General features: G+C 42.3%; 1 protein-coding gene and 1 long non-coding RNA gene across 3 annotated transcripts; one reads left to right on the forward strand and one right to left on the reverse strand.

Moving 5' to 3' along the window:
* The first annotated feature begins 559 nt into the window (after positions 1 to 559).
* LOC306960203 lies at positions 560 to 5,297 on the forward strand. The gene is made up of 3 exons (XR_013792662.1): positions 560 to 647; positions 2,223 to 2,312; positions 5,237 to 5,297. It is a non-coding gene; the product is annotated as an uncharacterized lncRNA (long non-coding RNA).
* On the reverse strand, positions 1,823 to 11,458 carry ppp1r3aa (protein phosphatase 1, regulatory subunit 3Aa). Of its 2 annotated transcripts, none has more exons than XM_079552386.1 (5): positions 11,198 to 11,458; positions 6,458 to 7,309; positions 5,400 to 5,461; positions 5,240 to 5,294; positions 1,823 to 2,319 (listed from the first exon to the last, which is right to left on the reverse strand). In XM_079552386.1, exons 2-5 carry the CDS (start codon positions 7,198 to 7,200, stop codon positions 1,899 to 1,901), a joined length of 1,281 nt encoding a protein of 426 aa, XP_079408512.1. In that variant the 5' UTR covers positions 7,201 to 7,309; positions 11,198 to 11,458; the 3' UTR covers positions 1,823 to 1,898. The 2 variants fall into 2 exon arrangements, with proteins under 2 accessions (XP_079408512.1, XP_079408511.1); XM_079552385.1 differs by having other exon boundaries at positions 1,823 to 4,892; positions 5,206 to 5,294.
* Between the last annotated feature and the right edge of the window lie 2,632 nt (positions 11,459 to 14,090).

The following is a 14,090-nucleotide window of genomic DNA, read 5'->3' on the forward strand; positions in this document are numbered from 1 at the left end:
CAAATAATATCTTGTCTGTCTCCGCCTCTGTCTGCTTCGCATCCCCCAGAGGCCCCAGTTAAGCCAGGCAAAAATGTTTAAGTATTCAAGCAGCAAAAAGCAACTTCGTCATCTACAGTGTATTTGTTGAGCAAGTCAGAAGACGTCTCATTAATGTGGGCTGCTATTGGCATCAACATTGACATTGATTTCCTGTTGGTAATTTTATCTCTGATGACATTCTGTGTGCATACAGTGAATGTCTGTATATTCCGCAATAATGGAACAATTTCACGTTTGTGCGTAATTCAGCAACATTTTACACAAGTTATGCCACACAGTTGGAGTACTGATCAATGTAAATGGGGTTGATGGAGATAATGCCTTTGCTGCTGTGCACATTGCCTAATCATTGGTGAAGTATGCTCTTGATTTTCCGTCTGGTTCTGTCAGATTCTTTACGTGTCTGTTCAGGCTTGTGCTGTGAGCGCCTCTCCAGGTCACTCCCCCTTTGCAGCGTTTCCTTCATGTGCACCTGCTTTAGGCCCCCGCCTGCTTGTTCAAATGTGCCAGTCTGGGCCAGAGTCCAGAGAGCAAAGGGTTGCCAGGCTGCAAACGAAACAAGCGACCTCTGCAGAGCTGCTCTGTCACCCTGTGTCCCGGCAAAGGTTTGTATAGACTGCCCTCTAATGGAAGAGATAAAGATATCCTGTTCACGGCAAGTAAACCATCGCTCATATGCACATTAAAAGCTTTTGTGTTGGTATTTTACTTAAAGGTGGTCAGCAACAAAGTAAATGTACTTCAGTAATGTACTCAACTACTGTTTTTGAGAATCTGTTCTTTTGTATTTTGCTTCTCCTCTTGGTTTTGCTGTGCAGGAGGTGAATTTAGACTTTTTATGATTACTCTTTCCTCAAGTGCTTTGACCAACACTGCTTAATTCTCAATAATACTCCTTGTCTTTCCTGTGATAGCCTATACTATAACGTGGGTGTCATTATTGCTTACTTCTGAGATTGAGGCAAGTATAAGTGAACATCACATGGCTTTGTTGTTCATTGTAAATGTGCATCTACCGTCCTCTATTCTGACCCAACCATGCTTGCCTCAAAACAATGGAATATCCAGTATGCCATATAATGATTTTTATTTCAATAAAGGAACATGTGAATGAAAATGAAGTCATTTTATTACATCTACTCTTACTGTCGTCGTGCTTGTTGTTAGATGCAATTGATTTAGGTTTGTGAAAGCAGCACCTCCGTATTTCTCCTAGTCATGTGTGCTTTGCTGCTCAGTGTATGTTAGTAAGTAACTTTACAAGGCATGGGCTCAGGAAGGTTTGAGAGACAGATGTGTCCGTGCAGTGAAGTAAAGTCTCTTCCAATGTAAATCAGAGAAACCGATCTCTGTTATGATAGCCACAGGGAGAGATATTCATTTGTAACTAAAGTATTGTTGACCGTTCAAGACTATTTTTATATGAAACATTGTTATACTAGACATTTTTACAAAATTTTTGAAAAAAAAAGGCAGATTTTGAAGTCACAAAAGAACACAGGTTTAAACTGACTTTTATTTTGTGTCTGGAAATAATTTCTTCTTTCCGCCTGTCTTAAAAAAAGAAGAAAAATCTATCCCTGCACCCTAACTGTTCAAAATGATCTAAAGATTGTTCCACTTGAAACTGCAAATAATGTAAAACATACAAATGAAATGCTTATGAAATGCTTAGCAAATGCCCAAAAATCGTTTAACAGTACTTCGTTGGATTTCTCAGTACCTTGTTATAACACAGTACTACACAGAATCGTAGAAAATGTTCACGTACAAAGGTTTTTAAACCAAATTCAACAAACAACTTCAAAAGAAACAAACCACACTCTCACCCGAAGCCAATGAATCGCTCACTTAACCTATTCCTTCAGGGCTACCTTTTCTATCTCTTTACGCCGCTCTTTTCGAAAGAACTGATTGCTCCTCCACTTATAAACCCAACAGCACATCGAAAAGCTGTAGAGGACAAAAAACATTTTCAAATCATAGAAGAAGAATATGAGAAAGAATCCCGCTACTAACAAGACACATATTAAAAGTCTAGTGATGTGAAAGAGGACGTACAATATACCTTGCCAGGCAGGAGCATGCTCGAAGCACCTTATGGAGTCCTCCGTGTGTTTCTCGAGTGTTTTATTACATCCTTCTCTATAGTTTACCTCCTCTATGTCTGTTTCTTTAAGTGTGACTGATCTGTGTTTTGTTGCCGCGGATTCTTGGCCTATGAGAGCGCTGCGGGCTGATCCAATCGACAATGGATGACTTTGAGTGAGGTGAGCACTTGTATTTGTATTAGCTTCCACGTCTCTCCTGTCAAGGGGCTGACCTTCAGTGCAATCCGACGGAAGAGTCTCTTTGCACTTTTCGACGCGAGTTATCACAGACCTCACGAGATGGCCGTCCTCTCTGTGGCAATCTTCTACAGTCTGAGTCCTCGGGGCCTGTAAACTGTATTGACAATCAAACACCTCTTGCCAGAACGTCCTGACCAGCTCTTGTCTAAACCCTTCCAGCAGCATCTCCTTCTTCTCTCCCGCCTGCCCGAGTGCTACGACGCCCTCCTCTCTAATCGGGTTTTTTGTTCGCTCTGACATTTTTTGATATTCAACACGTGGAGGGCTCTCAACTTCTGCTGACAACTCTTGTTCTTTCAATTTTGCCAGTGCATTCTTACTCTCCCCCCCGGGGTTCTCCGCATTACCCACCCACTCCCCCTTCTTCTTCGCCTCGATTTTCAGCTTTCCAATTCTCTGCCTTTCATCTTTGTCTCTCTGACTGATATCTTCCTCCATTCTGTCTAATGTTTCAGGTTGGCGCGCCGCTGAAGTCTCTTTTTCCTTAAGTACGAGTTCTTCTAAGCTCATTCGGCAGCCAGCCTCCTCCTTGTGAACACTGTGTGAATGAGTCCAACTTATTTCTTCCACCTTTGGGTTGGGGAGAGATCGGGATGTATCACTTTGATAGATCACTTCTGTCTCCAATGTTCTCTCCGTAGTTGGAAATGGCTCCTCTTTTGTCACCGTTGATGGGGGTATTTCTTCACGGGGCTTCTGTCTCTCCTGCATAATTTCACAACAATCTTTTTCTGTCTGAAATACTCTGTCACCTGTCACATTTGTCTCTATTCCGGTTGCATTCACTTCCTGTATCTCATCTTTATCATCCAATTTTTCACCTCGTGGCTGTGGCTTTTTCGGGCTAAAATTGATTTCTGGAACCATTGCGGTGTTTTCATTATGCCGTGTTAATGCGTTTTTTGAATCACTGTTTTTATGTGGCCATTCGTCCTCATTAAACGCCTGCATAAATTTACACTCCGCTTCGGCCCCAGCTTTATGTCCATTTTCGTCTTCAGCGCCATTCTTGACTGACGACACTTCTTGGTTTTCCAGATGAAATCCTTTGCGCAGATTGTGGAAATATTCTTCAGAGTTTTCTACTGAGCACAATTCATCCAAACTTGATGCGTCTGTCTCATTTTGCTCACACTGTTCTAATGAATCATATTCCAAGCCAAAATCTCGCTGTGGCTCTCCTCCTCCTCCTCCTCCTCCCCGAGAGACATGACACTTTTCTATTTCCCGTGGCCTAACTATTTCTTCTTTTTTAGATACTTTATTTCCTGCACATTTTGTTGTCAGCCCTTCCTCCGCTCCTCGTCTGTGCGCGGAAAAGACAAACCTCTCCCCGTCCGCTGTCCCCTGTCTCATTGTCTCCTTAAATGCCAGCGTGTCATCCATCGTATTGTATGGAGTTGCTGTAACCTTCCCATCCCTGCTGTAAGAAAGCCCCTGCTGCAGCCCCGCTCCCTGTGAGATGGTATCAACAGCGCTGGCATTCGGAGACTCTGGCATTGCTGTCATGTCTGTTGTCTGTGACTCCCCTGAGCTTGTTACTAAGTCAACTCTGTGCATTGTGAAAGGCTCAGCCCCACCTATTCTCCCCATTATTCCTGCCCCTTCTCGCTCCCAGATCTCATGCTCGCGACACTCACTTGGGCTGTCAACGGAGCCCTTGGACACAGGCTTTGCCCCCACGAGGCTAAATTCCTGCGCAGTTTCTCTTACTGAGTTTGTCTCTGACCTTTGGGGTGTATCTTGTGTGCCTGCGCTGTCATCCCCTGGGCTCCTGACATATGCTAGTGCTGCAACTGCCTCCTGGTCGTCACCGTTCAAGGCAACATTAGCCAATGATGTTTCAGCGGTGTCAGACAGCAGGTGACATGCATTTGAGCTCGCTGCTTCTAAGTTGGGTGTATCTTGGCCCACATGCACGTGCCTGCTCACTTCGCATTGTGCAGGGGGGTCTTCATTATTTAAGGGAGACATTGGTGTCGCTGTCTGCAGCCATTCTGACTCTGAGACGCCAGGCTGGGTCTCGCAATCAGAAGCGTTAATAAAATCCTGACATACATCCAACACATGTGATTCTTTAGAGACGGCCTCTTCTGTCTTATTAACAGAGGTCTCCCACACACTGGTAACTACAGCTGTATCAGTCACACTACTCTCTTCATGTGATTTTGACAAGGTAATTTGAGCTCTTTCGGTCCACATCTCGTCCACTCCGTCCACGTTACTTGGCTGCGGTTTGTCATTTCTCCAGTCCAGTGGGGCCAAAGGAATCTGGTGATATGTGAGGACCTGCGCGCTGTTGCTGCTTTGTGCTTTATTGCTCTTATGGAGAAAGCTGCTCAAGTTAGAGCAAGCAGATGAAATTGGCTGCAAGCCCTTTTGGTGCTGGGGTAAGTCATGTGAACAGCTTGGTCGAACACGCTGCCTCCTCTGGGGACAGGACTCCTGAGTATGTGCCAAACGTGCTGCTCTGTGCTGGCTTTTTATCAGGCCATCCACCTGTCAAAAGAGGCCAAAGGTTCACATCAAAATGCTTGCACCTACTTGCACTTTTTGGTCAGCTTCAAACTAGCATCCAATAAAAGCAGAGTTTGCAAATATCTTAACACTTAATAAACGTCAATGCATGTTTATCAGCTTGCAGACAACACCAATAGCATGCACTTGAGATAATTTTAACGTGTTCTTAAGTTTCATATGAGCTGGCTTATGTATTTCTGGACAAGGCAATATAATACATAAGCAAACACTTGTGGCTGTGGCATGTTTAAGCTTGTTCTACATGCAGTGGTTACAGGTGGTTTCAACTCACAGCATGTTTGTTTTCTTCCTCATGCGATGAGGACTGCGCCCCCGTGCTGCTGGACTGGCAGGATGCTTCACTGCGTGTGCTCTTTGACTCTGAAACACATGATTCAGCAAATTCCAGTGAGTTTTGGTGAATGCTGACTTGACGATTTTGCACTCTGATCTGCAGCCATGTATTTAGAGATGCACTGTACATACCTGTGGCGTACGTGTCCATGTTCAGCACCTCTTGGATCAGCTGCTCCTCTGCACTTTCTCTCCTGGGGGTGAGAGTGAAGCACAAACAAAAGACATTGCTGATGCATGCCTGAGAGGATTAAGTAAGTTGATCTGGCCACATTGGGCCAGACGTCACGGAAACCTGGACAGTTGCCTTGACCCTACATGGACAATCGGTTTTCTTTGGTCTTAAAAATGTAAACAGCTGTAAAAGTTGGGTTGATGATTGTTGGTTAAAACCAGGGAGAGCCACTTTTTGCTATAATAGACATATTCTCTCTTCATCATGTGTTTTCTTAACCTCATAAAGAAGATTTGTGAAGCTCTTATAATAAAAATATATCACTGACTGCTGCATTACAGTGTTTTTTCTACCTATTCACATTCATAAAGGCTACTTTTCACTTCTACTAGAGTAATATTATTATGTAACAGCTTCATTTTGATGCATGTTTTGTGTGCTTTGTTCTTCAGAATAATTTCTTTTTTACATTTTTATGGCATTCCCTTTGGAAATATTACAATTTCCACATTATTTTAAGCTCTGTTTGTCACGACTGAAACATGAAGCAGACTTTTACACTCAGTACTCAAGTTGCAGTACTTTTTTTTTACTTCAATCGTCATTTGTTGGGTCACTACTTTTCTCTTCTACGTGAGTTGCAAAGAAAGACTCGAAACGTTGCAGAGATGAAGTTGAAAAAAAAAGTGAGACAGTATGGGGGCTGCTTTAAAGTTATTTTAAAGTGGCATTACTCTTATTTGAGTCAATATTTTGGCGACTGTAACCACCTCTGCCAGGACCCAACCACTGCCTTTGGGATCAGTCGCTGCTCTATAAACTGATGTACCAAATAGGAACACTGCTGTTTACTCCTCCATCAACTCTCGTAATTTGATTAGGCCCACAATGCACTCTTCTGCTTGGTGTCAGACTTTATTTTTCCATTAGGCCTGCCTACATGACCACACATCTTGCCAGTGTTTTCTAGCTTTTTCTCATACTGTTTCTAAACTTCTGGGGTGCTAAAACATACCTGTTGGCTTTGAGGCAGCTTTTCTTAATCTTGTTACTCTCCTCCTGCATCTGCGGCCCACTATCTTTCACTCTGTGGCGGCAAAACAGTACATAGTTCATTTTGTTGTTATTGGCCCAAAACGTCCCCACTGATGTCTCATAGCGCAGGCAGAACTCTAGTCTAGTTCCTTCTTTGTCAAAGGGTGGCACCACTGCGTAATGAAAAGCAAATCTGTCCGTCTTCCTGTCACTAGATCCGGGCACGTACTCAGCCAAGAGGTCAAAGTGGCTTCTCCATCGATCCAGCGTCATTCTAACATACACCAGTTTATTGTAGCAAACATTTAGCACTCTGACAATGCCGCGGAGAGTCGTCGTTTTTGGGAGAAGCTCAATGCTCTCCAGTTCAAGCATTTGCACTTGGACTTTCTCCTCCAGCTCCTCGGGGGTTGGTGGGACTGTAAATAGACGGCGCATGTGGAAGTCCTCAGTGGAAATGGCCTCCTCCGTCTCACAGGGCACAGTTGAATCCAAATTTGTAGCCCCAACATTGTCAAACTCCTTCACCGAAACCAAATCCAGGCCAAACGCATCTGCAAAGGACACCTTTCTGCGTATGACCGGTGGAGGTTGTGGCTCCATGTCTTCCTCATCTGAAGAGCTGTTGGAGAGCTGATCTTCCACACTTTTCGCCTGTTCCGTCTCATCCATGGCCAAGGCCAACCCACCGACTTCTCCAGGCTGGATGCACAGAGCCTCCATGTTGCCTTAGAGTGTGAGAGAGGCAGCTGTCCGCCCTTGGTGCTGTCTGTTGGGCTCGCAGTTTTGCACCGAGCAGAGTGGCCCCGTCCCCGTCCCGGCTGCAGTGATACTGTGGAAGGCAGAGCAGGCAGAGGACGTGACTTGACACATGGAGTTGGGTTACAGCTGAACATTGTGACTCTAAGCTCGCCCTATTAATAGGTCCTATATACATGACTAAGGCTAGACAGCTATTATATAAATACATTTTATCTAAACAAACAGCTTTTAAAATGGGTTTAGGTCTGTGCTGCACAATTTTGGCAAAGCAAACGATATTGCAGTTGTTTCAAAATCAACATTCAGTGTGCGCCATGTCTGAATATTTAACTAGCCTTCAGGTCTGATATCAAGATACTCATTGTCTTATCAAGACTAAGTGCGACTTGTTTGTGTAAGCCCACAGTCATCCAGGAGTTTTCAATATTATCAAAAGTTATCAAATAGTAATCACCTGAAGCATTGGTTTTCATTATTGTCCCAAATACCCATTTGGTCACAATTTATTTTACACTACCTTGATACATTGTACGTAACAACATTTAGTATCATGTAATGGGCTTTGTAACAAGCTGTAATAATTTGCATCTATATAGTGCATACAAAATGGAATAATGTGTATTAGTACTTTGCAGGTACATAATGTAATAAGACATATGACGTTTAGGTTAGGGTTAGGGGTTAGGGTTAGGGCATAAGGTTAGGGTTAGAGTTTGGGTCTAATGTCTTATTACATTATGTACCTGCAAAACTACACATTAGTCCATCGTATATCTAACCCTTTGGTACAAGTTATTACACATTGTTATGTTGCTACGTTGTACTTAATTTGGCAGGTACAGTGTATCAAGGATAGTGTAAAATAAAGTGTTACCACACATTTATATTGTAGGCAATACACTGTATTTGTTGGAAAAATAGATGTTTGCACATGCAGTCTTATTCTTATTTGGTAACAACCTATCGTCTTACCCCCCATGGCCACAATATGTAGAAAATGAATAAATAAATAAGAATAAGAATTGAGATTTTTTTCTTTTTTTCCGTATAACATTGGATTTGTTTTGGAAACCAAGATTCAGTTCACTGGGAAAAATATGAAACCAGAGGCGTTAACATTGAGACTAAAGATTGAAATAATACAGGAATCAAATGCATTCAGGAGCATGTTTGTAGTAAGTCTACTTACAGGGTTATTGAGGTATTGGCAAAGGAAAACGTGCTGCCTAAAACCTGCAGACATTACAATATACATTTTCAAATTTCGATTTGTGATCACTTGTGGAGCCTTAAACAGAAAAGACAAAAAGGCCTGATATAAATTTACATATAATACATAGGAGCAATAATGTAATAAAGAAATAACAACAGTGTGCATTTGCATGGAGTGATGTTCTTAGATCACAAAGCAGACTGACCGAGCAGGGAGACAATGAATAGTTTTACTTTGCTATACTAAACTGTACCAGCAGGTGGTAGCAAACTACCATAAGTCTCTCTGCGTTTCCGCATCCCGTTTCATCACCAAAGACACATTTAGGCGCTCCTATTTTAATGATTACATATGTCATAGGCCTACATTATTGTGGCATAGACTTTGAAATACTAATAGCTCAAATAACCTATCAATAGTTAGACACTTCTTGATGTTCTGTGCGACAATTTACAACTTTATCAGATTTATTTGCATAAAATCATATTTTCGATCATTTGAAATAAAGTTATGGTGTATGTCATTCTCACTGTGAGAATAAATGTTTATTTAAATTTAGCAATCCGGATTATAACACTGTTTTCAAACGATGTAGAATTTTAATACGAATATTGACACTTAACAAAAGACTATTTGAGGTCGCGATAAATACAATTGATTTAAATTCTATTAAATGCGAAGTTTTGTATTTATTTATTTTAAATGTGTGACTTATTTATTTGTGCGCTCGAACGCACCTTACACGTAAAACTGTTTCTGCGCAACTTTTTATGCGAATGAAATATATTGTATCCTGTTATTATTATCGCGTTAAAATAAATAAAGAAACACACAAAAAATAATAATGAAAAAAATAATAATATTGACAGTGTGTAGGCCTGATGTTTAACAGACATTTTTTAACATAATACTTTTCGTCAATAATTCCACATAGTAAAGATTAAGGAGGGACTAGATCTAAGACGTGTTGTAAAAATGTAAATAAAAACCGAAAGACGCACTGAGCAAACTTTACAGGGAGCTTTTATCACTTTTATCACGTTTACACCAATTTTGCTCGTAGAGAAATCTCAGTACTTTTCAAAACGCATTGCGATTTCATTATTACGAACACATTTAAAAGCTTGCAGATGATCAAAGGCGCATCAGTAGAAATAAAGTAAGCTATCTCTGCTTAAATGTAACCTGTAGCCTAATGGTTTTGTGTATACGCCTTTAAGCAACAATCTGCGGGAAACCGAATTCACAAGTTGTAGGAGAAACAACAAAGACATATAGGTCCAGCTAAAAGTCACGGCTGTTTACCCCTTCGCCTGATCGCATGTGTTTGCGCGGAGCTATAAATCGGGCTACGCATTGGTCGTAAAACTGCTTTTTTCCCCCTTCTTCGTCTCCTTAAAAATAGACTTGTCAGGAGCTTTACAGCAGGCTTAGGCTATCAGCAAACACAATGACCTATATGGCTATTTGACGAGCTTAAACCCCTCGTTGACTTCGAAACTGCCGCTGGTAAACGAAACCCAGTGTTCGGAGAGAGGTAAACAAACTTTTTTTTCCAAATTGTTCTTGTTTACCAAAGCAGGTGGCCTGACGTCACGCGGGGGTCGCAGTACGCCCCAAAATAATAATAGGCTACCTCCGCGCACAAGCAAGAGCCTGCCCCAGGGGGGGTGTGGGGTGGGGGGTGGGGGGGGGTTCTAGTCCCAAATACACTTGCTTGTGCGCTTCGGCTTGATGTGTGTTCGAAACGAAGAAAAAAAACAAGAGGCGCTTCTTCTTTCCTCGCATTGCGCGTCATTCAAACAGAGCGCAGTATACGGCTTTCTCCTCTGTTGCATTAGTAATAACAGCGGCGTTGACGGGAGACAGCAGGAGAGACAGCGGTGCCCAGCGGAGGAATTTGAGCTTTTTATTTACTCTGCGGCTTGTTATTCGTTTTTTCTCAGCGTTATGGTGAACTTGGACGGTCACGTGTGAAGAACTCCGCGAGTCCTGCTTGCAGACTACACGGGACGGCGCGCTCTCACCTGCGTGTCCTTTTGACTTTACCGAGAGGAAGATATACCTGCCATTTGTTGTGGTAAGTTTTTTTTTGTTTTTTTTTCCACCCCCTTTTTTCGAACAAGTGCGTGTTACTCCCCGCACGCCGTGACTTTCTGCTTCTGTGCTTCCAGTGCGCTTCTTTTATAATCGAGTGGCGACAACTTTGTCCTCTCCTTTCTCCAAGTCACAGTTTACTTATCCGCGCGCATGGCTCGCTCCTTTCTAGAGGAGCCGAAATGTTTCACTGGTCCTCGCGAACTGTTTGGTCAAGACCTCCCTGCTGCTCCATGCGCTGACTTTGGCAGCGCCGAGTTATGCGTGGGCATTGTTTTATCTGTGTTCAGCGGACAGATCAAACTATATCGGTAGGTTTTTCTTTAATGCCCACTTTAGATCGTCCGAAAAAATGTTACTCAAAGCTATATTATTATTTATTTTCTTTAATGAGTTCGACTCTTTAACAATTATCCCCATGCTTTTAGACTTATTCCCTTCTTATTTAGTTGGTAGTTCAGTTAAAACAATTAATTAGAATCTAAGTTATAATTTCAATAATCGTGGAACTGTGTTTTAGCATTGATTAAATTCACATTTAACAAGAATGACAAAACATTTTGATTCTAGTTTGTCACTTTAAATTGTCAAATCAAGTCCACTTCTAATTGAGACAATATATGATGAAATGACCCATCATCACCTTACCGTATAAGCTTGCTCCTTTTTTAAAATCCATTTCTCGCTGTCCAGGAATGGTGGTGTCATGTGATTTTTCACCATGATCCATCTTCTGAATTTAGCACCAGAAAAGCTAAATGTGTGTCTCCAACGCACCGGCTAATTTCCTCCCTCCTGTGTGTGTCCTGCTCCTTTTTCTTTTCAAGGAAGCAGTGTGGTCCTTAAAATCAATACATGTGACATTTTTTTTTTTTTTTTTTTTGGGAAAGTGTGGTTGGGACAGGCTGAGGCAGCAGAGGTGGGCGCTGGTGGACTCCCTGGGCCTGTCCTGTGTGGATTAGCGGGATGGACCCTCCTTGTTGGAGCCGGGGGGTGCACAGGTGTTCCCTCCTCAGTTATGCAGGTGTGGGCCAGTTCCCCCCCTCACTCAGCAGCTCTCACTCTTCAAAGGCCCGGCTCCAATAAATGCCCCTTGTGAAATATGTCAGCGACAGTGCACAAGCAGCCTCTTTGTTCAAGTGCCCCTGTAATTATTTCTTAAAGCATGCTTTTAACTGTTCCCACTGGCCTGTATATGTGTCGGATTGTTAGGTAGGTAAGTTCTCCATGTTTTTTTTCCTTTTTCAAACTGGTTACTTTTTTCAATTTAGGATTAAAAGATTTACAATTAGTCCCCACTCCCACCACCGCCACCAAACATTGACCGGAATCGAGAGCAGTGCACTTATTAAACCAAGTCTCCCCACGCTGCATCCATTTTTTTTTTGATTGCTGCATTTATCATCGGCCGGTCGTGCTCTACATTATGGTAATTAGAAAATGAATGTCCTCCACAGGATTAATGTGTATACCTTGTCATATGTTTCAATCATTTATCAAAATTAAGATTCAGCTTTCAGCTCGGTGAGCAATGGTTTATGCATGATTTTATATCAGATATGGAAATCGGAGAGATTCCTGAAAAGATGACGTAGTGGCAGTGTTCAAACTTTCTGTTCGGCATGTGTCTTTTCAATAACATAAGACAGGGGTTCTCAAGCTGGGGTGAGGGGGGCAAGTGGGGGTGAGACAGCTGCTTAGCCCTGTCTCTGTTATAGGTCTGTTGTAAATGCCCGTTCAGGTGAAGTAAAAGTTTGAAAATCACCGCCATCGCTGATTGGTGTGAAATGCAGGACAGATCGAAACGTACATTTTTCTACGGATAGTATAAGACATGCTTAAAGTGAAACTACTTCTCAGGCAATGGAACACTTGCTGACTTTTGGATTAGCTTTTGAATTGCACCGTGACCCATCCCCCAACACCTCTGTAATGAAACAGACTGCTCGCTCAACCCTTGAGGTGTTTCTGCGTTTGAGGCGAAAATGGCAAAAGAGAAATCAAGGTAGCTTCACTTTCTAAAACATTTCACAGAAGCCATACATGCGCTCTGTCTCCGCACTGAGCCTACTTTGCCCTGTTACCATTGCTGTAAGGCAATTCAATGGCAAATGTTCAGTTTTTTCCCTTGTTAACATCATAGAGATGTTTCCATGACAACCTCAATGCTAGTTGAAGCCACCAGAAGTGATCAAGTCCGTACTCTTTTCCCTTCGTGCTTCTTCTTCCTTCCCACTGTCTTCGGTTCCCTCCCCCCCGCTTGTAAAAATGGAATTTGTGTTGACAGTTTTGGCCTTTAATGGCACTTGCAAAAGTATTTGTTTACCGAGATCCGTGAGCCTGTCAGACTCCGAGAGATTGACTTCTTAAGATAAAAGAGTGCATTACATGCTTAAGAGGCCACCCTTTTGCGCTGTAATTATCCAACATCAGAGTAATGATGTTTTGTGTGCCCCAGTTACTTGGAGTCTCGAGACAGCTCAGACTTTTTTAGTTCCGCTCTAGGTCACTTCTTAAGCCAGACTCGAACCGCCATGAGTGTGAAACATTGTGACTTTTTTTGGAGGAGAAAGCAGTGCAGGGTGGGGTCAGAAGATGAGGATTAGACAGAGATTGTGGGCTGCCTACAAAAGACAGACTTAACGGCTATCTGAGCACACAGTCACTTAGTAACTTATTTTTCCACACTGACCAGTAAGGCGCTATTGTCTGAGTGCATTTTTATAGGCTTCTGCTCGCCCATATTAAAGCAAATGTTTGGTTACTTATTAACTGTAGAGGAAACACCGGGTATAGTAAAACCTCCAATCAAAGAAGCCACAGTCTTTCCTCAGGTAACATTTTTCCTAGTGTGTATTCTATGCATATCAGTGTTTACTTAAAGTTTTTCATGTGTACAGGGCTGTCACGATGATTACTACATCGACTCATCGTTCAAGAAATAACAGATAAACGATACATTTTTGGGCTCGATATCCAACTGAAGCAAAACGAGTTATGTTATATTTAATGTTTATTGCAGCTTGTGTGGTATTTTAGGAAGTTTTACTGTCATTTTTATGCCAGAGAGTCGACAGTATCCAGTATCGTTAGACTCAATAATATCGTTTATCGCGATACTTTCCTGCCTCAATGCATCGAACTTCGAATGTGTTATCGTGACAGGCCTGCATGTGTATTTGTATTGTTCTCTGCTTCTCCTCAATGCTGAACGTGACCTTGTGCAAAATGGTCTTTCGAAAATGCCTCAAGCAAGTCCTGTAACACCAGCTGACATTTAGGTTTGTTTGTTGTTGTCACACTCCCATAAATCGGCACACGCTTTTTTTTAACCAGTCTTGTTGTCTGCTTTACAGTCGTTCCTTTGTTTTTCCACGTCGTAGCGTGATATGGCGTCTATTGATGTCAGGATCATTTAGCCCACACTGCGTGAAGTGAAATGTTGTAGGTTGGAGAGTTGCTTATAGTTAAGGGCAAGGTCATGATTGCTCTGACTGCATTTAGCCGTCAGCTTGTCACTTGTAAACAGCTCATGTGAGAT

This window comes from Gobius niger (assembly GCF_951799975.1).
Source record: "Gobius niger genome assembly, chromosome: 2".
Taxonomy (NCBI): domain Eukaryota; kingdom Metazoa; phylum Chordata; class Actinopteri; order Gobiiformes; family Gobiidae; genus Gobius; species Gobius niger.

Bases quoted from the DNA above. Each gene is read 5' to 3' on its own strand.
- ppp1r3aa (XM_079552385.1), bottom strand. From the start codon at position 7,200: ATGGAGGCTCTGTGCATCCAGCCTGGAGAAGTCGGTGGGTTGGCCTTG. The intron at 5,295-5,399 runs GTATGTACAGTG...CATGTGTTTCAG, and splicing joins CATGGACACGTACGCCACAG to AGTCAAAGAGCACACGCAGT. The intron at 4,893-5,205 runs GTGAGTTGAAAC...CTCTTTTGACAG, and splicing joins AGGAAGAAAACAAACATGCT to GTGGATGGCCTGATAAAAAG.